The sequence below is a fragment of the Hyposmocoma kahamanoa genome, unplaced genomic scaffold, assembly GCF_003589595.1.
Source record: "Hyposmocoma kahamanoa isolate Upper Pololo Valley unplaced genomic scaffold, ASM358959v1 79, whole genome shotgun sequence".
NCBI classification, from domain to species: Eukaryota; Metazoa; Arthropoda; class Insecta; order Lepidoptera; family Cosmopterigidae; genus Hyposmocoma; species Hyposmocoma kahamanoa.
In genome coordinates, this window is record NW_020653993.1 from 6874386 (window position 1) to 6900683 (window position 26298).

The following is a 26298-nucleotide window of genomic DNA, read 5'->3' on the forward strand; positions in this document are numbered from 1 at the left end:
TAGTATAGGTACGTGTGTGATTAAATGGAACTTATTGTGGTCTAGCTTGTCGGTTTCTATTTCTATTTCAATCTTCCTTGTGCAATTGAAAGTGTGCGTACGTTGTGCAAAGATGTTTGTACAACGTTTTAAATATTTGATTATTAAATTCTCTGATATTAATATGTAAGTCCTCACCCGTGAGCTACTGTGAGTAATGCGACCCAGACTGATGTAATGTCATTTTTTTATGATTATAGTGACGGGAACTACGTTCCACTCGTCATCACGTAACATCACGTCTCATAAAATATGCGCACAAGTCCTATGTGCGCGTATATCTTTCACAACGACCTCTACTGCTACTAAAATGTACTAAATCTCCTTACGAAAGTTCTAGTATAGATAGATTAGTTACGCATGGTTCCCCAGGGCAATACCCATAATCATGCGTTTATGTACTTTATTAGACAATTATTTTAGATAATGTATTAGATAACATCGCATACGTTGTTTTGATCCCAAAAGTAAATAACTTTAAAGCACTTATATTACGGAAATCGGAAACAACGACAGTACCAGAAACGCCCAGAGATAATACAGAAAAGTTAGTTTAGACTTCATAGATGGCGACACCATGAAAACCGGTGAGCAAGTCGCTCGACTACGGAGGTCGTCAAAAAAGGTAGGTCCTTGAGTTTAAACATGCTCCGGATTCATAATAAATGCTATACATCTTCTGCATAAGAGTCGTCGTCGTCGTCGAGAGTTCAGGTTGTATCGACTTTGATTGATGCCGCATAATAGTGGAAGTGTTGAATCAATCACTCTGGAAAAAATATTTATAGTAAAATTGAGGATGTGCGCTGATTACTATACGGTGTGAAAACACGATTCCCAAACATGTTCACGACTGAAAAAAAAACACAAACTTATCTCAAGAAAACCGCTTTATTCAATAGTTACTTTACATCATCTTTACATACACCAAGGATCTTTTTCACTTCTCATGCTCTTAAGTTCGTATTTATGCTGGGTGTAGGCTGCGTAGAATAGGATTTTATGCTCCAGTGCACAAAATAAAATGGTCGTTCAAGACCGAGGCAATGACGCCTGCGCCAAAAGCCACACGCACTAGAACTTTATAAAATAAAGTTTTACTTTTGGTTTTTTATCCGTGTTATATTACAAAATTAAAAAAGTAGGCAATAGTAATACCACAGATAATACAATACTATACTAGGTAATACTAATAAATTATAAGAAATAGAAATGCATAAAAAACAAAAGCTTGTAAAATATAACTGAGCATTATGTAGTCCGCGACCTGAGTCACGTGTAGAAAAAAAAAGTAGTACATTGGCGGAAAGTTCTTATTTTTTTGGCAATAGTTGTGTTATCGTTTATTTGTAATATAGCTGTTTAATTTCCTCGTAATCGAAGTGAAAAGCAGTGTATAACTCGTTCATAAAACTCATTTTACCCTCGACTTAAGTATCCTCGTCGATATACTCGTCTTGGGTAAAATGACGCGTTTTATGCACTTGTTGTACAATCTACTATTTCATATCAACAGAACTAAATGGAACACATATATTATACGACATACATTTCTCAAATGTCCCTGCCGTTCGACCCGCGCAATAAAACTTATTCAGTACAGGAAAAATTTGAATCCGACCTCAGGCATCTTTGACTTCTACTGCGAATTAGAGTCACATTCTAGGAGGATATTAAAGTACGGCAATTTCATCTGCAAGTTTGTCAAATCTATTCTACTTAGACAATTGTTTACCCTATACAAGACCAATGTTTATTCGTTACCGCGCTGATGAGAACCTGCGCGACAAATCTGTAACTGTAACTAGGGTTTCCGTACGCTCTTGACCAGGACCCTGATAACCAAAATTCGATCATGCCATTATATAAGCTAGTTATGGGCTGCCGCCCCATTCTTGCCGTTACAGGGACGTTCCCCGTAACTTCACCCAACCCAACCTAAACTTTTTTTATAATATTAAGTGACGGGAAGAACAAGTCGTGCGCCTGATGATCAGCGACACGTCTATCCATGACAGTTGCAGTGCCAATCAGAACTTTAAATCGCAAAGATCTGAGGGGCACTGCCCCAGCGCCCGTTACTCTGAGACATAAGTTTACAAGTCCCATCCCATGTGCATGTAATTTCACCAGTACCCTTATCCTTCAAAACCGGAACGTAGTAATGCCACATTACTACTTGATGGCAGAAATCGGTAAGGTAACCTATATAGTGTAATCGAAATGGCACTGCCTTGTACAGCACTCCAAAGTAAGCTTGGATTTCAGGGCTTTACACGCCACCTGAATGACAATTATTGTAATCTTGTACTGAATGACAATATTTACTTGTTACAAGTTTGCGTTCAAATATGGTTTGTGGATCTAAAAACTTCACAATAATTGTAAAATACGCTGTATTTTAACTACATAATCGATTAAACAAAATAATCAGAAACCATAAATTTAAAAGTCCAAAAAATTATGGAAAATAGAAAATAATTTGCCATATAGGGCGGTCTACACTGCTCCTTCATTATGAAGTTGAAGTTCGAAGATCCAAAGAAAAAGCGTAGTGGACTATCATTGCTTATCTAACGGTTACCTAGGGTTCTTCCACCAATGAATTTACAGCAAGTGAGGGACGTCACGGAAATGAACTTAGCGTTCGAATACATTTCAAGATCCAAGTCAATTGTTTGATTTATGAATTTAAGTACAGTATGTGGATTAAATTTAATAAATAAATTGAGTGCATGCGTGTTTTAAAAGTAATTAATAAATATTTGTGACAATGTTATGCAATATGATGTAAAATAACTTTAAAATAAATATTAAAAAACAACTTCACTTTACCATGTTCGAAAAGTGTATTATTTGACAGTTGTATCCGAAAGCAAATACAGTCTGTGGTCAATCATTGATCGTTTGATTCTCTAACAACATGGCGAAGTTATAGTCAGTTGTTATTTAACGTGTAATTTTTCATGTTTAGACCTAGACAAATAGGGTAATTATTGTTTGTGTTCTATTCTTAGTTTCTTGTGTTCCAATATCGAACAGTCGGCGGCACGGCTTCACTTAAAAGTAAGTTGTTTGGCTTCAATGTCACGAGTTGTAGAGATGTTAAGCTACTCTATTTGTTGAATAACTTTTACCGATAATTGCATTTGATTCCTCACATTTTTATGCACGTTATCCTTAATTAGATTATAAAGAGCATGTAAGCACTGAGTTTTAAAGTTGTCGCGTTTGTTTTAGTTTAGAAACCGACGTTGAAGACGGCGAATGGGGAGAACAATATTTTGGGGATCATTGAACTTCATTGTAGGGATTTTTTAATGGTTTCACGATGCCACGGCGCGCAATTGAAGTAGCACAGGTTCCTGTACATCCTAAAAAGAAGACCAAATTGTCTGACGAGCTTTCACCTAGTCTGGACGTGAGTTTCTGCGACGACGAAGCCCTACCTCCGGGAATCGTCTTTTGTGATGTGCTCCAAAAGAAATGGCGCATCGGAAAGCCTATAGGTGAGTTCCATGCCCGGTTTATTTCGTACTCGTTTGAGAAAGTGCCAGATATTTTTCTAAATTTCCTTAATAATTTCACATTTAATTCAGTAAACTTAGATATAAAGAAGTGCTAATGGTCGATGTCTTAAAAGCTATTTTTTGGTATGTAGAAGATGGTTTCATCTTTTTCTTGAAGTTTTCCAAGCGCAGTCTAATTTCACAACTCCCACAAAACAATATAGGGTGATTGTTTGGAAAGAAAAGAGGACAACAGAATATATTATTATCTTTATTAGGATGGCTAGATTTCATCTGGCTGGGCCTTAAGCATGCCCAAGAGTTTATGCCTGTTAGTGGGCTTTCTTACGAGGCACAAAGGTGTGTTAACTGCTTAATTGCCAAATCTAGCCTCTATTCTCTATCGTAACTTTTGTGTCCTGAGAGAGTCCAATTAGGTACTCAGAGGCTGTTGCTGGCCAACGCCATAGCCTCTACAGTGTTTGGTGATATAGACATTATGACAATAATTCGTACACATGTACTAATTCGATACCAGCCATTAATACTACGCTAACTTGACTTATATTGATTTTGCGATACCATATTATGCCATGATACCAAATTATTCAGCTAGTTTATATTATATTCAAAATTAAGGCAATAATTTGTAGTAAAAAATCTGTAATTATTTTTGAAAAGAAAAGTCTTCTTTAAGCAGTGCATGTTGCCAGTGATGACCTACAGCTCTGAAATGTGATCACTTACTATGGGCTTCATAAAAAAGCTCAAAGTCACTCAATGAGGCATTTCTCTACGTGATCAAATCAGAAATGAGGAGAACTGTAGAAGAATGAAAGTCACCAACATAGCTCAAAATATTAGCAAGTTGAAGTGTAAAACTGAAAACTGTTGGGGCAGAAAGATTCTCAAATGGAGAACATGAACTGGAAGGCGTTCAGTGGGTCGACTCCCTACTAGATGAACGGATGACCTGTTAAAGACGGCGGGTAACAGATTGATGCACGTCACGTCCGACCGGCTAGTCTGGCAACCTTTGGGGGAGACTGATATGATGATGATGTTTGAAAATTATACATTTAACGTAAGCTTCCCGTTTTGGTAAAAAGTTGCAATTTTTAAGTAACATTATGTTAATTGTGTTCATTGCTGGTGTCAATTTAATAAACAACCTGCAATTAGGACTGGGGACTTAATGTTATATTTGTTTTATTAAAGATTGCCAGTTTTATGTTTGGTAGTAATTAAATGTTTCATTCAGTATAAACACTTTTTCGCACTTGATTTTTTAATATACTGTAAATAAATAAGATTACAAATATACAAAATTGTATTTGAAACTGAAATAAATTATCTTGAATAAATTTTGTAAAATTATTCAAGTGTCATGGACATGTTTGTACCAGAATATATGACGGCACATTGTAGTATCTAATAAATGGAAACTACATATCAGATACTAACTCAGAATTCAGCAAGCCTAAATGGTCATTGCCATTTAAAAAAATTAAAAGTTAGTCGTTTATCTCTAAAGCCTGTAAAATACAGTGTAAAAATCAAATACTATACATTTAAGAATATATTAATTATTACCATCATCTACAACTCTGTATAGTAGCTCTGTAGTCATCCACCATGCATAGTCATGCTAGTCTCTCCCATTCGCATCCTGTGACTTTGATTTTGTCATCTACTGGTCTCTCTACAGAATGCTCCAAATTTTTTTGTTAGTATGGGCTGTGCAAATTGCACATTACCTATATTTTAAAGTTTTAAACATTAGGGAGTGATGACAATGTTTGACGAGCCAGTCGGAGAGTGTTTTTTTACATTCAGCTTTGCTCAATGGATAAATATTTTGGATTTTGTACTAATATGCCTAAATAAATCTTAAAGGGGTTTAAATAGGTTTAAAAGTTTGTATGGAGGACCAATAAAACTATGATAATTATTATAGTACTCTACTAGCTAACTACTAACTATGAGCTATACGAAGTACTTATTCTACACAGACGAAGTTGCAGGCACCAGCTAGTTTTACAAATATATACTCCTGTCCATTACGTTATTTTTATTCCAATGCCAAACGGAACGGACGGAACGGAAAATTACTTAACCTATTACAATGTATACCGTCACCATCTTACACTCTTCACCAAATGAATATATAAAACGAAAAATGTTGTAAGCATATAAGTAGTTCTGCTCTTTGTTATGTTGTCATAGATGATAATAATGTGCCAGACAGCCACGCCAATTACCTGGTCTCTAAATCTCTAAACTAGGGAATTCCATGTACTATGAGTACCAAATCAACGGAGTTCACTCTGGGGCATTGGGCGCCCAGTTCAGAACTAACTCAAAAAAGTTATTTTCCCATGTTCATCTTACCGGGAAACGAACCTGGGACCGCCGCATCCAGTGCCCACAGTGCAAACCTTTGGGCCACAGTGGTGACTTTAGTAGTAGTAGAACTCCTTGTTAAAGAGTTCCTCTAGGGAAGTAATTACCACCTTGACTATTTCTATCACCAAGCATTAATGTGAACATTACTGCATTCCAGTTTTGAAGGGTAAGGGTGCTGGTGAAATTCAAGTCAACTTATGTCTCAGGGTAACGGGCGCAGTATCCATCAGACCTTTGCGATTTAAAACTCGCGACACCGCAAATGTTATGGACAGGTGTGTCGCTTACCTCGACTTGTTCGTCCCGTCACTATATATAAAAACTAGCCAAAACAGTTTCCACTAATGTTTAAACCAAGTTACGTTGGATAGACAAAGTTGTACTTACCAGTACCCAGGCAATAACTAACATATAGTTACTACCGAGCAACAAATTATAAATCACTTTGAATTATAACTTAAGTAAAGTATATTGAATATCACGATGTTTTAGTATCATGATTTGATAATCAATCATTTTTGAAATTAGTTCCCTAGTTGTTACAATTTTTAATACAAAGATCGAAAACTAAGAAAATTTCCTTCGGTGGATTAATTATGTTAATAAAGGCAGATTCAAACCTGAACGGCTTATTGTCAAATATATTATTTCTTGATAAGCCCGTATAAAATGGCCCATTCACTACCTGCATGGCAGTACGCCGCGCAGGCAGGAGATTGCTCATCATCGAGTATATAAAAAAGAGACGAAATATCGTTTAATTTGTTTGAAAACTATTCTGTCAAAATCGAACTGCGCTCCATCGGAGCCAGCACGAATTCGAAACAATTGTCGGGTGTCGTCAATTGTTTCACTTCAAAACGACCAGATTAACTTGAGCTTTGCTATAATGGACGTAAATTGCAAAATTACATATTTAATGAGATTCCGTTTGTTTTGTAATTAGATGTTTTGCTGTTTTTCCCATACCACCGAATAGAACAGCCCCCATTGTTAGAGATATTATCTTTATTACAATAAATACATAATATTTTTGGAATATACGAAGACGTACACTCTGGTCAGTTGTTGGCCCTGTACTATTTCAGTTTTCTAAATTTGTGATTTCACCGCAAACGAAAGTTGATATTTGAAAGAGATATAAGGCCCATTTACCTGGTGAGTTGCCAGGGATGGCCCTTATTTCGTCTCTATTCCTGGTTATATACTCGATGTTACTCACGCACTATCCTGCGTATGACCCACGTGTGGAGTCTCACAAGACGCATTGCAGGATGGCTTGCTCGCTGCGAATATATTATATTCATGAACCTTCATTACGCGGCACACGGCAAGACAGGATAATGAATTCGAGGAACCTATTTTTAGAATAATTTAGTGCGACAATTAGGTGTTGCAAATGGGCCTCGCGGACGTAGGTAGGGTCTTGGATATTATAATGAAATTTGGTTTATAATAGAAGAAATATAATCATTAATACTTTTGAAAAGAAAGATTTGATTCCTAAGCTCTTTCCGTTTGTTCTGCTCAGAATGTCAGGAAAATCGGTTCAGTATATTCCGGAAATGCTTAAAAGAAACACTGTTCCTATTGGTGGTACGATTTCTGTCCTTGCAAAACCCGTCTTTGTAAGTGCCACAGCGCTACCTATTTCTACCTCGAAAATAATATTGGAGTTTCATATTGAAAGGCAGGTAGAGCTAAACAAATCCTAAATACAGGAGACTTAAGGTTTTATGTTCCATGACAGGGCACCTACTGTATTAACAATTATTCCTTTGTAAAAAAATGAACATGTGTGCCTTCTAAATACAAATCTCGTGACTGGATGAAGTCGAAAATAAATGGCGACACTTCCATACACCAAAGTACTTATCGCGAAACTAGAATGTATTTGATTGTACTAGACCTAAACCTAGACATGATGATTGATCATAGATGCGAACTACCAATATACACATTGAACATGGCAAGTGCAATGGCCTCTAAAATCCATAGAGAAAACTTGTTCCTCCAGTACTTAGACCACTTCATGACTTGATGTGTTTATTCAAAGCAACTTGATGTAGCCTGGTTTTGTTTTACTCTGTAGTATTACTAGTATGGAATTAGGGTTGGCACGTGATATCGTTCGCTTTTAACTTTCAAAATCTCGTCTATATCGTGATCAATAATTATCATAAACCTATGCATATACCCTTACTAGGTATAAGTCTACTTTTAGAAGTAGGTTTATGGTATAGTCCAACACGTTGGCTCAATGTGGTTTGGGGTCTCTTTGAGATGGCATCCCCAGTAGCGTGAATGGATGAAAAGTAGGTAGTATTGACTTTTTACTTTGTTATTATTATTGATACAAAATCCAACAAACACAAAGAAAAATTCCTTCGACCCGGCTTGGTCGGACCAGCTACTTTTATGCCAAACCGGGGCGTGCTCAACAGCCACGGAACGAGATAACATACCTCACAAATTTCCCTATGTGCTCGTAGCCGATCTTTTTCTTCACAATTAAACCAAGTAATTATTAGTAAAGTTAAAATAAAAAATATATAAATTTAACATTGCACATGATTCGAATAACACTCGTGATGCGAGGCATTTTAATAAAACGCAAAACACTTTTAAGATGGTTATTTATTATATAACGCGTTACTGTGGCGAGCGTGAAGATATATCAACCTACAAAAGTAATAATAGAAATATGGATCCATTGAAACCCAAAAGAACAGCCTCCGGAGAGAAGGAACAACCCGTACAATGTCCTATCCCGTCAGAGATACCTACACTGTGATATACCGGGATACGTTCCTGTCCCTCGTTATACTTCTGCTGACGACGTATCTGAGACTCCCACACCAGGTCACCGAAGACTACTGTGACTCGCTCTGGCCGTGTGTCACGGCCACCTGATAGGTCGACTTTGAAATTCTTTGTAATTACGTATTATTCCTTATATCATTGTTTATTTAGTCGATTGTTTCGGTTCATTCGCGACGTGTTATTATAAATTACCGTGTTAGAAGTATTTAGCGTTTTATAATATAGAAATTGACATAAGATTCGATGTCGAATTGACATTCAAAATCGCATTGTCTCCAACGTAGGCAACGTTGAAGACAAGCGTTCTTCAAGCTAGGCTGTCACTGCTCGTGTGTTCCTTTGTAATAGAAGTTATGTTAGTTATGTGAATTCGACTTTTTAAACAAAGGAAGTAGAATTCTTAGGTTTTCGCGATTATTACACATAGGAAATGAAACTATTTTTCCGTATTTAAATCGCGAAAAAATAAAAAGAAACTTTTTTTTTCATTTCCAAAGGAAGTAGTTTAAATAGTAGTAATACATATCAGAGGCTTAACTGAATATCGAACATACAAAAATATTATATTCTTTTAATGTCACTTACGTTTAGTTTTCGAAGTATACTTCCATTATTACACTTACTAATGAACTATCAATACTATTCAATCATTTTATGGAATACAGCGTAGGCAAAATCTTTTGACTTGAATATATATAAATCCTAATCCATAATCATTTTAAGGTAAATATTTTTATTTTTACAGGTAGAGGTAGTTTCGGTCGTATCTATCTTGCGTCTGATGATGTAGAAAAGGAAGTCACCAAATCTAACGCCAGATATGTGGTTAAGATCGAACCCCACACCAATGGACCGCTTTTTGTTGAAGTACATTGCCTCATCAGAACCGCTCAGGTTGAAAAAGGTATGACTATTATCCAATGGAGTGACGTCAGCAAATTAAAAGGCAATCAATTCACTAATTCTTTCCAGCATAACAATAGTAGTATTGTCCAACCGTTACGGTTCTCAAGTAACCTTGACTTTAAACTCTAGCACATTGATTGATTATTTTGCTCATTTAAACTTGTTTGTTTTTCTAGTGAAATCTTGGCGTCAACAAAATAAGCTGAAGCACTTAGGCATGCCCATTTATATATCTAGTGGCTCCTTTACTGATGAAAACAGTGGTACCAGATATCGCTTCCTCGTCCTTCCACGCTATGACATTGATTTACAAAAGGTCATCGCGAGAACTAAAATACTTGACCTTAAAAATGTCCTTGTATTAGCTATTCAGATTTTAGATGTCCTCGAATATCTTCACGAACAAGGTTACACACATTCTGATATCAAAAGCTCTAATCTCATGCTCGGATTTGATGGAGGAAAAGTGAACAAATTTCCCTTGCTGAAACCTACACCATCATTCCAAAAAGAAACTAAAGAAGTTGGTGTTTTGTCTGGAAAACACAGAAAGGCCAAGACTGGAAAATCTAGAACCTCAAACTACTATGACGATGAGGATTTCATAATTAACGAGAAGTCTGCAAATAATTCCGAAGACGAAGATAATAATGTAAAACTCGCAAATGTGAAGAAGAAATTGAGAAAAATTCTGTCTGACAAAGACAGCAGGACTCTGCATAGGCACCACGCCTTTAACCTGCGACAACTTTCTAATTATGTCAACTATGAAGACTTGAACAGCTCCGTTTGTTCCGACCAATCTTATCAGAAACTTGTTGATGATTTTGGGCATAAGAATCTGATTCGTACTTCCGAAGAGTTTATTCAAGACGTCAAAAAGAAAGCTAAGTGTGAATCCGAGATTAATTTGGACCAAATTCACAAAGAAGCAGTGTTGTCACAATCAAATGGGCAGATTTACCTGCTGGACTATGGATTAGCTTCAAAGTTTTTGGACTCAGAAGGGAACCACAAAGATTTTGGAATGGACGCTCGCAAAGCACACGACGGAACGTTAGAATACAGCTCTAGAGATTCGCACATTGGGGCCCATTCAAGACGATCGGACTTGGAAACTCTTGGATACAATTTACTGGACTGGCTGACAGGTTCTTTACCTTGGAAAACATCAGAAGTTCTCGCCGAGCCGGACTTAGTTCACGCCTTAAAGAAAAACTTCATGAGTGATATCAAATCCTTCCTAAAAACTTGTTTCAAGACTGAGTTTTATCCACAATTCATGGAGAAATACCTTGAATACGTCACAAGTCTGGAATTTACGGACAAACCTGATTATGACTATTGTAGAAGCTTATTTAAAAGTGAGCTCCTCAAGAATGGGTGTAGCAAGGATTTGTGTCTGAATTTCGCACAAACTTCTATGTCTCCCACTAGTCGTAAATTGTGCTACTCAAAGAGATTCGGAAAAAAGAGCAGTCCTGCAGACTTTTTAGCCAGGAACGGCATCAAAAAGGCTTATGAAAGAGAAAATGTGACGTCATTCGAAAACGACTTAAAATTGGAACTACTGAAACAAACATTGAACTGTTCCAGTGATGGAGTTAGAAAACCCTGCACTTCCAGAAATTTCTTTGTTTCCGACGCGGATTTAGTCGCCCGACTTAAAAAATCTTTACTCCCACACGACATTTTCGGCAAGAAACTGTCTCCAAAGAATTTGCGTTCTAAACAAAAGCTCGTTAAGAAACGTCGTGGTGTAAAGAAACATAGAAACAGCATTGGAAAGTTTGGGAACTTCATGGGATCGGCAAGACAGTTTACTTGGGCGGAAATATTAGCTGGAAACCCAGAGGACATTATCCGCAAAGAAAGAAATGCAATTGTCAATACTAATAATGATGAAGACGATGATGAAGAAACATGTAAATATCGAATCAGGAAACTATCAAGTTCCTCGGACGGTAGCGAATCTAACCCCCAATCTCCGTTACTTCACAAGGATTACTTATTAGACATGAACCCCACATATGCTATGAAAGAGGTGATAGCTAATCTAAAGAAGAAGCTCAGCGGGAAAAATCCTAAAGATTGGGAAGATTCCACAGAAGGCTTGGAAGGATATACACCAGCCATGGTCAAAGTTCATAGAATGAAAGAAAAACGGGAAGCCCGAGAAAAAGCTGAAGCAATAAAACAACACACTCTTAAGAAGGAAGTCGTTGTAGTTCTTCCGCGATTTACCAGATCTAATAAAAAAGGGAAGAAGGAATTCAAAAAAACTAGACAGAAAACATATAGTACCAGCAGTGAGGACGAACCGGAAAAGAAAATCGAAAGATCTAGAACGACTAGGTCCAAAACTTCTAGTGACGAAAGCACTGACGAAGAGACACCGAAAGTCAAAGTTTCTAAGAAAATTAAACAGAACTCTGACAATGAACGGGATAAAAATATCAAAAACTCCATGAAAGTGACAAAGACGAGACAAAAGAATTCGACAGACATTGATGTTGACAAAATTGAAGTAACTGATAAAAAACCTAATAAAAGATCAACAAGATCTAAAAAACTGGCAGGCGCGAAGAAAGTTGAGACTGAAATTTTGGAAAAAAGTACTAGATCAAAGTCTAAGAGTGCTGTCAATATTGCGAGCACTAAAGAAGAGCTTCCAAGTAAGCCAGTTACTGTAACATGCAGAAGTAAGTTTTATTCATGAACTAACATTATGTACCATTAAAGTATTGCTATTAATTTTGAAAAGAGAAACATTATTTTATATTATTGTCTTTAATTATATGACTGTTCTATCATGTCATGTTCTATGGTGTAATTAACCAATTCTAAATCTTTCTGCAAAGAGTTAAGATTTAAGAACTACTTTTAACTTATTATTACTTTATTTTTCCAGAATCAACACCGAGAACAAGGCAATCTGCACCAATCCTAACTAATAGAAGGAGGTTGCGAAGCAGCAAGCGTAAAAGGGAATAAATTTTTAAACTCGTCAGTCATGATAGGCAACTTCAGATATTATTATTTCATTTCAATGGAATTAATTGAACAAGTGACGATTTAAAAACATAAAGTACCCTTTGAAAACCATCTTGCTGAATTACTGATTTATATGAGCCTATTGATTATAAATCTTTGAATGCCTCCTCGCATATCTTCCAGTAAGTTGCCTATATCGACTTACCTCGAAATATTTTAAAATTTCTTTTCAGTCCAAATATGGACGAAGCGTATTAGTTATAAGCTCAGGGAATACAATATTGTAATCCAATTTTTTATGTTTCTATATTGTGAATTAGTTTTCATCAATTTAATACTAGTACGACCCACCATTGTTTTTAATTAGTCAAAAGGGTCATTGATGATTTAGGTCATCCGCAGGTCATATCATTAACATCGAAGTCGCACATTTTGTGCAACTCCTCTTCTACCACCAGAACTATCAAACATAGACAAACAGTTCCTACTGCGATATTGAAGTATATGAACACACCAATTTATAAAGTCTTTAAACAACGAAATCTAATATCACAATATTGGTTTCTCCCTTCTACATTGGACTAAAACTGTGACATAGTACATGAATGACCGCAAAAACATGTCTGTGATTTTATTTGATTGACAAATTGATAAGACAAATAACTATTCTATCTAAATCTTATTTCAAAATGTAGACATCACATTTTTCTCTTTATGAGATTGATTTGGATCTATTTTTAATGCGCCGGGTGTTCTCCTGTACTCTTTTTGGCCATTAATAAAATCCTATAAATAATTATAATAAAAAAATATTCTGTACCATTTCTTGGTCGCAAACTTACTAGGCTTTAAAAAAATTGCATTTAGTGAAATATGTTTTTGATTTCAGATCGTCTGTAGTGTTTACTTTAGACTTACAACTTCGTAGATCAATAAAATGATTTTGTTTACAAACGTGTTGGTTTTTGTTTTCAAAATTCCTTTAAACCTATACTGTTTAAGCCTAGGGCATAATGAGCCCAATGAATAAGACTAGTAAGTTTTATTAACACATTTATACTAAGTAGTTAGGCAACCTTCGCTTGCCCGCCCAAGCCTGTAAGTACCCGGTGTACAAGTAAGTCGTCTAATGACGGCCGTATGCAACCGAAGCGATTGGGCGCGTCGCCTTCGGCAAGGCGAAGTAGTCTACCGAAGGCGGCAGACGACCGCCAAGTAAATACCATAACCTCTGAGACACTATATATATATATAGCCGGAAGATGCATAATAATAATATTTTTTGGATATGTTACGTCTTGTAACAATACAAAACATGCACCTGACGAAGTCAACTTGACACGTGGATATTGTTACAGACACTCCTAATCCCGTTTCCTTTCATTATTGTTATTTTAAGTTAACGCTAAAACCGCGAAAAGCCGAGAAAAAAATAAAAAAATTATGTACATATACATATGTTTCTTTTATTTTTGTCCACCCTCTAAGATGTATGTACAAATTAATTGGCTAAAATCCTATTGGCCAAAGTTTCAGCAAATAATTTGTTACTTGTTGTAGCTGTAGCCGTATCAATTTTAAAAAGGAACTTCCGCTACTTGCACAATGTTTTGGTTAAATTGTGAATAATAAATTTATTATTAACGCACTAGATTAACTTGTCCATCACAGTGTTGGTGACAGGCGTTTAGTGTTTTGTTGTTTTAATTAGTTCCACGAAAGTTTTTACTCTCAATTACATGACATAACCTGTAAATAATAAGTTTTACAAATTGTTACATAAATAGTGACTTCCTTTTAATTAAATCGCTATGGAAATCCAAGGCCAAAACGTTATACGTGTCGGCTCCAGGAAGAGCGAGGTATTTATTCTGTTTTATGTGTAATTATCTTACAATTCTAATTGCTATTTATAAATCGCCTTCACATAGATTTTCACTTAGACCACGGTTTGACGATCCCTGACACGTCCAATTCACCGTTTGATAACTAAATCGATTAAAAAACGTCGAGTCACTGTGACGGTTCATTACATTTCATATTCAAAATATTGATATAAAGTAGAAGTAATTTTTGCTTGACATTAGCATTTACAAATCATCGTTTGTTTCGATGGAGCCATAGCATTTAAAAGAAGAAGAAGTATATATCTCCTATATAATCAATGGCGTATTTGCAGTCTTGGCCACCCTAGGCCTCAGGCCATGTAGTCAGTACCAGCCGCCCGCGCCCCTTTCTCAGCACACATCATATACTCGTAGACTACATAATGAATTTATCGCCAACTTTTATCAATATCAATTCAGAAATTTTGTTATCTATAATAGCTGCTAGTTTTTAATATTTTCAGAGGTTTCAGATTTAAATAAAACATTGAAAACGGTTTTAGGTTTCATTTATTTAACTATGGGTTTATTCTCGTCCAAAATTAGATATGTGTTTTACAATGTGTTACAAAACTCTTCTGCACTTAAACGCAGCAAAATTATTAAATAAATCCTCACAATCCAATGTCTTTAAAAAATCAGCTTCCATGTTAAGCAAAGCAAGATCGTTTAACCTTTGCTCCATCATTGTTGTGCGTAAATAATTTTTAACTCATCGTAAACAAGAAAATGATAGATATTTAGGCACATTGAGTTATTTCTTGTTATCATCAGGGAATTTTTTGTCACGATTACGACGGCCCTAGGCCCGTCACTGTATATAATCTATAAATTATTTCAATTTGAATCAACTCATGCATGTCCAAGGGTCTATTTCACAGAGAGTTTAGGTCGTAGTTCACCTTAGGGTCTTTGAATAATAATAATAATGTGCCAGGCATCCACACCAATTGACACCTGGTCTCGAACTAGGAATTCCCCTGCACTATGAGTACCAAAGCAACAAAATTCACTCTAAAGTACTACACTCAAGAATACTGAGATTAAAACCAATTTAGAAAAGTTAATTTCCCATATTGGTCCTATTTGGGAATCAAACCACAGATCTTCTCATCCAGTGACCACAGTCCAAATCATTGAGCCACTGATGTTGTCAATATTCCATGTTTAAAGGAAGTAAAACTACAACTATACTTTATATTCTTATGCCAAGATCTCTCTCTCAATAATAGAATAAGTAATAGCATAAGTAACTAAATAAATAACTTAATAAATTTACATAGAAAATATTATTACAGTTTAATAGGGTTGTCAAATATTTTAAAACAATACTTTGATCTCTAGATACTTTTATATACATATATGGGCCATTATTTTATTTTAGGACCAATTTGGAATACGTTTACAGATTTTTTTAATTTTTATAAACTTATTATTTATGTACCGTTACATTTTTATTTATGTTTATTAACATTTATATTATTCATTAAATACATTTGCAGCGATAATTTCTGGCTATTTCTTAAAGTTATTGACGTTTTATCGAGGAATGATGAGAAAAAAATACTACTGCGTTACTTTCATACAAAATTATGTTTTATTGTTAGGAACATGTATTTTGGTTCGTAAACATATATCACGTAAAAAGTAAGGACATTATACGTTAATCTTACAAGTTAAATCACAAAATAGTCTCAGTCTAGTTATTTATTTTATAATAAAGTTTCTTACTGCGTTACCAATCAATAAACTTAAATGCAATACTTTTCGAAAAAAGGACTAAATAATAATATTTTTTTGCTTAATGTCTTAAAAATAGCTCCAAATAAGGTGAGTCATAGATATTATTTTTAGTTTAAGTTTATTTTTAATATAGAATAGCTGATATGTTAGTGAATACTATCTGGAAACGAGGGACAAAAAGATAACGCAGTGGTTAATTGGTAACGCAGTGGTTTCTCAATCACAGTCTTTAAACTTTCTTCAATTAAAACTAATCATAATGTAAGAAAACAATCAAACAAAAATAAACAGAACTCTTCGTTAAATAATAAACATTAAAATCTTTGAAAATAATCAACTTATAAACAACTTAAATCAACAAAAATATATCTCAACACAAGGTCAGTCTCATTTTTCAAAAATGTTCAATGGCACACTGAATTTGAAGAACTCACGTCTACCCTTTTTAATTATTTTTGGTTTCGGAACTATCTCCAAGATATTTTCATAAGGCTCGTAAGAAATATCTTTCTCCATGGCTTTGAATAGTTTCCCAGAATCATCGACAGATTTGAAAAACATTATCTTTACCTCTCCCTCTTCATCAACACCGCTTTGAGCGACGCCCAGGTAACAATAAGATTTATCTTTGTTAGAGATCACTTTTACTAAGACGTAAACCCCCATGAATACTTTGGATGGGTGTACATTTTCCTTTTCAATCAGGTCTTTTTCATGTCGATTGGAAACAGAGGCTTCTTGTTCTTTCACGGGTTTAAGTTTCGAAAGAGGCTCGTCATTATCCGTGCTTGAAGAAGAATAAACCATTTCAAAGTAAGCCTTCTTGGAGTGATTCACAATGTTGGTTATATTCTTTAAGACTTCCTCCTCATTCATAGCTTCTGCACAATGGCTTTCTGGAGACTTATTGATGTTTTCCTCAAAATAATTTCTTTTAGGAGGTTGTTCGAATGTGTTACCGATATCATTCCCTTCTGGAGATAGCCTGATTATGCTGGTAGAAATAGGAATTGGCCGATATCTTTTTGGTGACAAGCAAGCGCAGAAACCTCTCTGACAGAAGCAACTAAGGTCACGGTACTGCAATTCACCTGGAGTATCCGAAAAAACTTGATGTACCTGCATAGTACCACGAAGCGGGATAATATCTTTGGGAACAGTCTGCTCAACCTTTTCAATATCGGCATCAGTCACAAAGTATAGTTGGATTTTGCTGGAGTCTTTCAGAGTGTTGAAAAAAGTCTCTGCGTCAGGAATATCACAGTGAGAGGCCACTTTTCTGTCAGCTGCACGTTTGAGATATCCACCAACACCATCAGCAGCGCCCTTTCCATGGCCTGCTTCGAAAAAGTTCCATGTCATGCGTTCAAAGCCATAATCTTCGAATGTTTTTGTGCAGATGAAATGAAAGTTCAACTTCTGCCGGTACTGAGTTGCGGGTCCGTCGGAGAAGATATGAATGGTTTTTACGTGAGAATGGTTGTCTTTCAGGTAACTAATAACTGGGTGAAGGTGGGCCCAAATGGACGCAGGATTGTGAGAATTATTACCTGATACGGTGCAGAATGAACTGACCTGCAGCTTATATTCACCGTCTTGTTTCATATACATAACTCCAGTATGCAAAGTTACTTGCTTGCGCGATCCTCCAAAATGATGAGACTGGATTTCCTCAAAATGTTTACAGCTGTAATTTTCGCTAAAATCAACATGCAGCACAGCTTCATCACTTTTCAGATCATCTATTGCTTCCCGGTAACTCCTGTACTGTATTTTAATATTATAAATATGTTTTCTTAATGTAACTAGAGCCTCTTTAAATTTATCTGCCAGTTCTGCGACGGTACCTTCGGTAATTTCCTTTATATTTTTTGTAATTTTTACTTTCTTGCCTGATTTGTCAACAATTTCTGTTTTTGTAACCCATTGTTGCCATTTAAGTAATTGGGATTGATCCGGTATTTCGTACTGTATTTCTTTAATTTTACAGGTGTCGCAATTGCCAGTCATGCAAGCTCTGTTATCTGTAGCACACACGGTGTTCTCAATAGCTTGGGTGATGTTAGATTCGGATATAATTTTGTGTCTGTGAAGAGCATTCAACAAGTATTGTGAATTAACATGTGTCTTACATAGACAGGTATCTCTGCCATCAACAGTTGGTGGCTTTATATAAAAGGGTCTTTGCTTGGTAAAGTAAGAGTATGAACATCTCTCGTTAGGATTTTCTCTTTTGAATGAATTGAAAAGATTTTTCATTGTATCCAGGAGGTATCTTTTCTGTACTTTTTTCTTTTTGCACGTCACTGTTTCTCGTTTCCCAGCAGTAGCTCTGGATACATCATCACGATCATAAAAAATCTTTATCTTCTTTGCTAGGATGGCCTGTTTAGGTGCAATCTGACTTTGTTTAATTTTGTTAATGCCTATAGTTTCTTGCACAATGGCGACTTTCATTCTAGAATTTTGTATAGACTCTCCTTGGAATATTTTTTTGATAGCTCTTTTCTCTTTTACATTATTCATCCTCCTGTAACGATCTTTGATGGCATTGGATAAAACTGCATATTTTTTGTCGCCAGATTCCGACTGGTTTGCATTTACGGTGTTTTTGTATCTTTGGTATCTTTTTTTGTACTTATTGCACATCTTTTTTAGTTTTTCTATTTCTTCCTGCAATTTTGAATTTTGTCTATATAATGCAGACCGGTCTCGTCTTACTTGTCTTCTTCCTCTAGACCGCGAAGAAACGGGAGTTCCTGAACGTGGTGTGGAAACTGGGGTTTCGATCATAATGGCTTGTAATGCTTTTTGACGCTCTCGACGTTTTTTGTTTGCAATCTTCCATTTGCGCTTAGCAGATCTATGTTCCGTTTTTGTCATATCCTTTACGAGTTTTTTTTTCGCGTGGTAACGTTCCCGATGTTTTCTTTTGGCTTCAGCATTCTTAACTGGATTTTCTTTTAATTTTTGCCTATAACGCCGTTGTTTTTCAGCCGCTGTTAACGCCATTGAGTCCGAAATGTTATGCTGTAACAATATAATATGCTCAAATGTTACATTGGTACCATGAATTGAGTAACATATAACTGAAAACTATAAGAAAAGCCACTGAGTTACTATAGCTACAACTGCGTTACTATTGCCAGTAACGCAGTGTAGCGGTAACGCAGTTGTAAAACAATAACCTATTTGAAGGTAGTAATTAAATAGATACACATACATAGGATATCAAAATGCCCTCAAAATTGTAACTAATTTTTACATACATTGCATGAAACAAAATAATCAATATCTAGAAAACTCACCGTACGTCGCCGGTAACTCAGTGGCCTCACAATAAACACACGCGCTTCTCTCCAGGACTCTCGTGCGACTGACTTGGTTATTTTACCCGCCCCGCTCCCCCACCTACACTCCGATACAAATACACAGCCATTCAAACGATCTTAGGTGTAAGGAAGTGTAAAAAGGTTGATTTATGGTTGACTTTCCTATGGTAACCTTGTGTAGGTGTATTTTTGCTTGGCCTTGGGGACTCGGCCAGGAATATTTAATTGACCCATAATATGTTGTTATAAAATCATTCTTATTACCGTGAAGTGAAGTTCAAACAATGAGATATTAGTTAAAATATTCAAAAACATGGTTGTCATTGTATTTTTTTTCAGACGTTGCGCTTGTTTCAAATGACTCGGTTCGAAGGACAGCCAATTTTTATATGAAAACAATTGCGTTACCAAAAACAACAACAGAGTTACCGTAATTTTTTAAATAAATATAGTATTTTACTTAAATTTATAATATTTTCTGTGACGGGTGTCTAATTAGATTGCTACCGACGGTAGATTTATTCTTGATTTTAATTTATTTAATTTAAAAAGTATATTTTTTTGCAGGGGACCGATAATTGTACCCATAATAAAATAATGGCCCATATGTGTATATGTAGTTATCTACGAATTTCAATTAATTATGAATATAAAAGAGAAAATAATTATTATTTGGTGGTTTGAACTGCTCCATGTCACTGTATCTATATGTAGATGTTTACCATTGTTAATAATTGCATTCTACCTAATTCAGCCTCATCTGTCTGGTGGTGATGACTGTAGGCCTTTTGTAAATAAAGAGTCTATTTGGCATTTATGAAATCTATGTACTGGCTAATAATATTTTATAACTGTGTGTTTATACATAACCGAACGGTTACCATGCCGAACTGTCACGCAGAGGTCTCGGGTCCGATTTCCGTGTTCCGGGTTCCAATGCCGGGAGAAATATTTGTATGGCCTACATTTATTTCTCTCGTGAGTTTTAGTGTAATTTGTGGTTGTCTATGTGTGCGGGGCTAAAAAGAAGAGGTTTCGGATTTTTCCCATACTGGACAGTATTATTTTTATCCATTAAAAAGACACTATAGTATAGATATACATAATTATTCGTATTCGCTGATTGAACTCTTCAGTTTTGGCTTCCTTGTATCTTCTATGGTTTCGGATTTCCCCATACTGTTCCATTTAAAAAAAACACGCTGTATACATAAGGGTCCAAAGATAAACGGATACAATTGTCAATTGCGACTTTTATTGTAGCTTACATCTTCAAGGGGTCCATTCTGAAGAAGATTGGGAAACACTGTTCAACAAAGTTCGTTTTAATCCATTTTCAACAAAATGTTAACAAAAAAGCACTGACCCAACCATAGACGGTTTAATGATGGCTAATTGTTATGCCAACTACAAATCGATTAATTAATTGAATGAATCGATTTATTTAATTGAGTCATGCTAGCGGTTTTCCCTACATAACCTGCTAAGCATATTTAAAATTTCCGAAATCTTAATTTTAAGCCCTCCTTCAAATCCTTAAACTTAGAGACACGTTCGATTGCGATTTAAATATTGGAGTTACTAATCGATTACAAAAACTTTAATTGAATGAACCGCATGTTTTGTTCCGTACAGCACTATGCAACCATAGACAAGTAATAGATGTATAGTTGAAAAATAACCTCACTTTAGTACTTCCATTTTTTAAATACAATTTTACGACGCTATTCAAATAAATATTGTTGGAAAAAGTGATGAGATGTCAAGTCGAAATCTACGTGATAGTGTTACTTATTCGATTTATTAAGTAATTGCTCTAGAATTTTAACCAAACAGTTTTGTTTACTTTTTGTTGAAAATGGATTGGAACAGACTATACATTATAATTTCATTTATCAAAGTATGCAAATTTCAAAGAATTATTTTATTATATTGCAGCTAGCACTTATACAAACGAATTTTGTGATAGACAGCTTGAAAAAGGTGTATCCAGAGAAAGAGTTCACTATTGGTGAGTATTTTTACACATCCCACTGCTGGGCACATCCGTCTCCTCTAAGGATAGGGTTTAGGCCATAGTCTACCACAATGGCCCAATTGCTGGTTGGCGACTTCAGAAGTTGTCCGTGTGATGTCAACCTTCTCCGACGTGTAGGCTTCCTCACGACGTCTTCGTTCACCGAAAAGCTCATGATAGATTTCAAATTAAATTTCGCACGTAAACTCCGAAAAACACAATGGTGCGATCCCGGATTCGAACCCATGGCCCTCTGCTTGAGAGATAGTAGGTCAAACCATTAGACTACCGCGTCTGTTTTTAATTTGATTAAAATCTTGTTTAGTAAAAAAATTTTTTTTTAAGTAAATCCTACTTAAAAATTACAATTTACCAAATTTTAATAACAGCAAATTTCTTAGGTTTTCGCGATTGTTACACATAGGAAATGAAACTATTTTTCCGGAATGGTCAAATGACCATGGGACCTGTAAAGGGCCCGAAACGTCGGTTTGTTTGAAAAAACAAATATACGCGATTTAAATCCGGAAAAATAGTTTCATTTCCTAACAGCAAATTTCTTCGAATCAATTTTGAGATAGAATTTTGGATAATAGTTGTAACTAAGTTTTTTTTTCAGTAACAATGACAACCTTAGGGGACCGTATACTGGATGTGTCATTACCAAAAATCGGCGAGAAGTCGCTCTTCACGAAAGATCTAGAGGACGCTCTGCGTAGCAGTAAGGTGGATTTTGTCGTGCACTCTCTGAAGGACCTACCTACTTCTTTACCGGAAGGACTTGCCATTGGCGCCGTCTTTGAAAGGCAAGTCGCTTAATTTACGTTGCATTGGTTTCATATTAAATTCCGGTTTGTGCCACATGACGACGCAAAATATGTTGTCTGCCAACTCACGAACGCAGTTACGTCCGAACTTTGGTCGCACTGTGTGAAGAGCTTATGCGGGTAGACAGAGGGGTGAGGGAAACAGTTGTTGCCACTGGATGGTATCTTATGGTGGCACTTCACATGGCTATTTGTATTTGCGTAGTTGATATATTTGGCAAACAATCACCATGTGTAGATAGATGTGTGACAAAGCATTTGCCATGTCTGTCCATTCGACAAATACAGCAAACACCAAACTTGCGTTACAGCACGGTGGTCGGTTTCTGGACTCAGATCAAAGGTCCACACTGTGGTCATATTCATTATTTTAATTCCTTATTTGGCTTCACGTGTAGACGGTCATATCTGTCAGTGTTTGCATGTTTGTGTGTACGTCAAATATTTTTCCAAATACATCAAACACAGTGGCCATATGGAGTGCCGCCATTACAAATTGAGACTCATAAAACGCGACTAATAAGTCAAAAGATTATAATAATAAAAATAATCATTTTTTTCGGAACTGGTCCATAAATTGTTAATAAATTGCAAAATGCTTAGGTCTAAAGGTCTAGTTATTTGCACAATATATAAGGATTAAGTCGTCTGGCGTCACTGTAAGTATAGCAAAATGCAACACACATGCTACTTATATTAAAAACTCCCAAATACCAAACTAAGCAAGGCCTGTATGACAGGTTCCAGTTGGTATCGCTAGATAAATAGTACATTTCATTGTTGTGTTTAAATTCATCATAAATACTGTAGAATAGAATTTTATTTTATTTAAACTTTTCTTTATTACTCTCTATGTTTATTACCTCTAATTTGTCGACTTAAGGACTCGTATCCATGGTCATGAAATAAATAAAAAAAAACACTACATACAAATTTTGTTTTTAGTCTTTTTTTATTATTTCATGACCATGGACTAAGATTCATGAGCGCAGAACTTCTTAGTTCATGAACTACTCAAGTCCAATACAAAATAAGTTTAGTAAAATATATTGTAAATATATAAATGCGAAATATGCATTCAGAATTTTTAGAGCATAAAAATTTTGCCTATAGAAATGCATATAGAAAATGTAATGAAAACTCCGTGGGCATAATTTAGGACATCACGATCGACTTTGACACTGTTTACGTGCAAGTGTGATGAAAAATATTTTTCAATTACAGAGAAGATCCCAGAGATGCTTTAGTGCTCAGGGAGGAGCTTAAGGAACATACACTTTCGAGCCTACCAGCAGGATCTGTTATTGGTGAGTCATTTTTTTGTTCTAGCAACTTTTACCAAAAAAGCAAGTTTTTCACAACCAAATATGCCATTTCCCCAACAAAAGTATTGATTGCACATCAAAAGAAAATTAATTTAGCATTAAGTACTAAAATTAAAGCTTAACATTTTATCACAATGCATATCTAACATCTAAATACATAGATATCTAATGTTTCTGGCATACAACCACAGACATATATCTAGATAGACGCCGCAAGTACAGCAATTTGTATGCAAACCGAGCGTGCAACATTTTATGTATCCATGACGTCACAAGAACTACATATTTAGTGATGGGAAACCTCCTTCCGCGCTAAATCGATTGATTGAACGGAATACACGTATTCCATTCAATTAATCGATTCAAGTATTCGTTGATTACAAGTAGTCGTGAAATATTAATATAGTAGAAAAATACCAAAACAATATACTATGTCCTTTATTAAAAGTTGTTTTGAAAAAAATTTAATCATAGGAAATGAAACTATTTTTCCGGATTTAAATCGCGTATATTTGTTTTTTCAAACAAACCGACGTTTCGGGCCCTTTACATGTCCCGTGGTCACGGTTGACTGAGGTGGTACAGTCTTCAACCAGTTATGTCTAATATTGATGCAAACCACCCTATTTTTTCACTATAGTTTCAATAGTTATTAATTAAATACCTTATTTTTAATTTTACAAAGAAAACATTCAAATTTTCGCTACATTAAGTTTTACAAATTATTTTATTGAATGAATTTTTATTAAGTTCAATGTATTATTAATTAATAATACAAATTAGAATAAATTAAAACATATTAATTAGTACTTTTAATCCGGAAAAATAGTTTCATTTCCTATGTGTAACTATCGCGAAAACCTAAGAACTCGATAAATTTTAATTACTTAAAAATTTAAACTTTAATTTTTAATCTTGAAATATTAAAATTATTGTTCTTGAAATAATATAAGCTTATTATATGTATAAATGTCTTTTTGTAATAGAAGATCTTATCGATTGACTTAAATAATGAAAACGCACGTCAATATATGAACTTGCAACTGCCTTAATTAAATTTACTAGATGGTTTTCCGTCGGTGATTGATCAAATTGGTGAATGGCATGACAACTGAAAATGTTACTGTTGACAAAAAGTTTACTTAATGTCGGCCTCGTGTAAAGTTTTTGTGATTTTAGCATGATTTCTTGGATTTCTAACTATGCTACTCTGCATATTCGGATAGCACCTTTGGTGGGATAAACTAGACCACCTTCGTTCTTGTTCTGAAGCGTAGACGCGGCAACTAAGCGTTTTTTGATCGATTAATTGAACGCGTAAACACGCGTATTCCATTCAAATAATCGATTCTAAATAGAATAGTTTTTGTTCAAGTATTTGTTGATTACAATGTCGTAATATTAATACAGTACAAAAATACTAGAATAAGACAATTTAGTCCTTTATTTTACTTTAAAAAAATTTCAGACTTTAGTTTTTAATCGATTTCAAATATTAAAATTATTGTCCTTCCAGTGAAATGAGCTTATTATATAACATCTTTTTGTAATAGAAGATCTTATCGATTAACTTAAATAATGAATATGCACGTCAATATATAAACGTGCGATTGTCTTAATTACTTTTACTAGAAGGTTTTCTGTTGGTAATTGATCAAATTGATGAATGGCAAGACAAATAAAAATGTTACTGCTGACAAAATATGGTAACATCTTATTAATCAGAAGGGGTTTACTTAATGATCGCCTCGTGTGAAATTTTTGTTATTTGTTTATTATTTTCTCGGATTCTCTGCTACTGTGCGTATTTGGATAGCATCTTAGGTGGGATAAACTAGACCACCTTTGTCCTCCATAGCAACGATCTCATACGTATGACCAACTCCAGGTTTTTGTAAAGACAGCGCACTGTTAATTCTTTGCTTTATATATTTTTTTGTATTATTCGTAATAATTAAATAATAGTAATAATTAATATGTAATTATTGTCTCACTATATTCGGACAGTCGAAGCAACGTGCTGCAAAAATTATCGAAATCACAGATACTACTGATAATAGATACTACGAAACTGAAAACGAAACGTTACCAAACGTTATAACAAAAGAGTTAAATAATATTTTTATAATATTGCTAACTGTAGTGGCCACATAAAATTGAAAGTCAATAAAAAGAAAGCAAATATAGACAAAGATAATATAAATATCAACAAATCAGGGGAAAAAAGTGTGAAAGCCAATCTTTTAAGATGTTGATTTGTTTTTATTAGTTTGGCTTTTTTGAAGACGCGGTAATAGTTCATCGTGCAAAAGTGTTGCCCGCTTACGAGCAGCTAGTGATTGCAGTCGATAAATGTTCTATCGGCTGAATATTGGTCACGCTCATGGAATAAATAACCGAACTTGTTTCACTTAAATCATCCTCGACCCATTATTCATCCAATTACAGAGCACAAGTTCCTTTGAATTGTCAATTTTTGTAAGTTCATACA

The 26298-nt window shown here is 35.1% G+C and overlaps 2 protein-coding genes across 2 annotated transcripts in view; both read left to right on the top strand.

Annotated features, from left to right (window-relative positions):
• Positions 1–3011: 3011 nt before the first annotated feature.
• LOC113233631 lies at positions 3012–13457 on the top strand. Its single transcript, XM_026468793.1, has 5 exons — positions 3012–3105; positions 3280–3548; positions 9523–9681; positions 9860–12385; positions 12595–13457. Exons 2-5 carry the CDS (start codon positions 3371–3373, stop codon positions 12675–12677), a joined length of 2946 nt encoding a protein of 981 aa, XP_026324578.1. The 5' UTR covers positions 3012–3105; positions 3280–3370; the 3' UTR covers positions 12678–13457.
• Positions 13458–14343: 886 nt separating this feature from the next.
• LOC113233611 (porphobilinogen deaminase) overlaps positions 14344–26298 on the top strand; it is a 16822-nt gene continuing 4867 nt past the window's right edge. The window contains exons 1-4 of the mRNA XM_026468764.1: positions 14344–14539; positions 21577–21649; positions 22275–22461; positions 23707–23789. Coding sequence (XP_026324549.1) covers positions 14489–14539; positions 21577–21649; positions 22275–22461; positions 23707–23789 — 394 coding nt within the window. The 5' untranslated portion in view covers positions 14344–14488. The remainder of the gene's footprint in view (positions 14540–21576; positions 21650–22274; positions 22462–23706; positions 23790–26298) is intronic.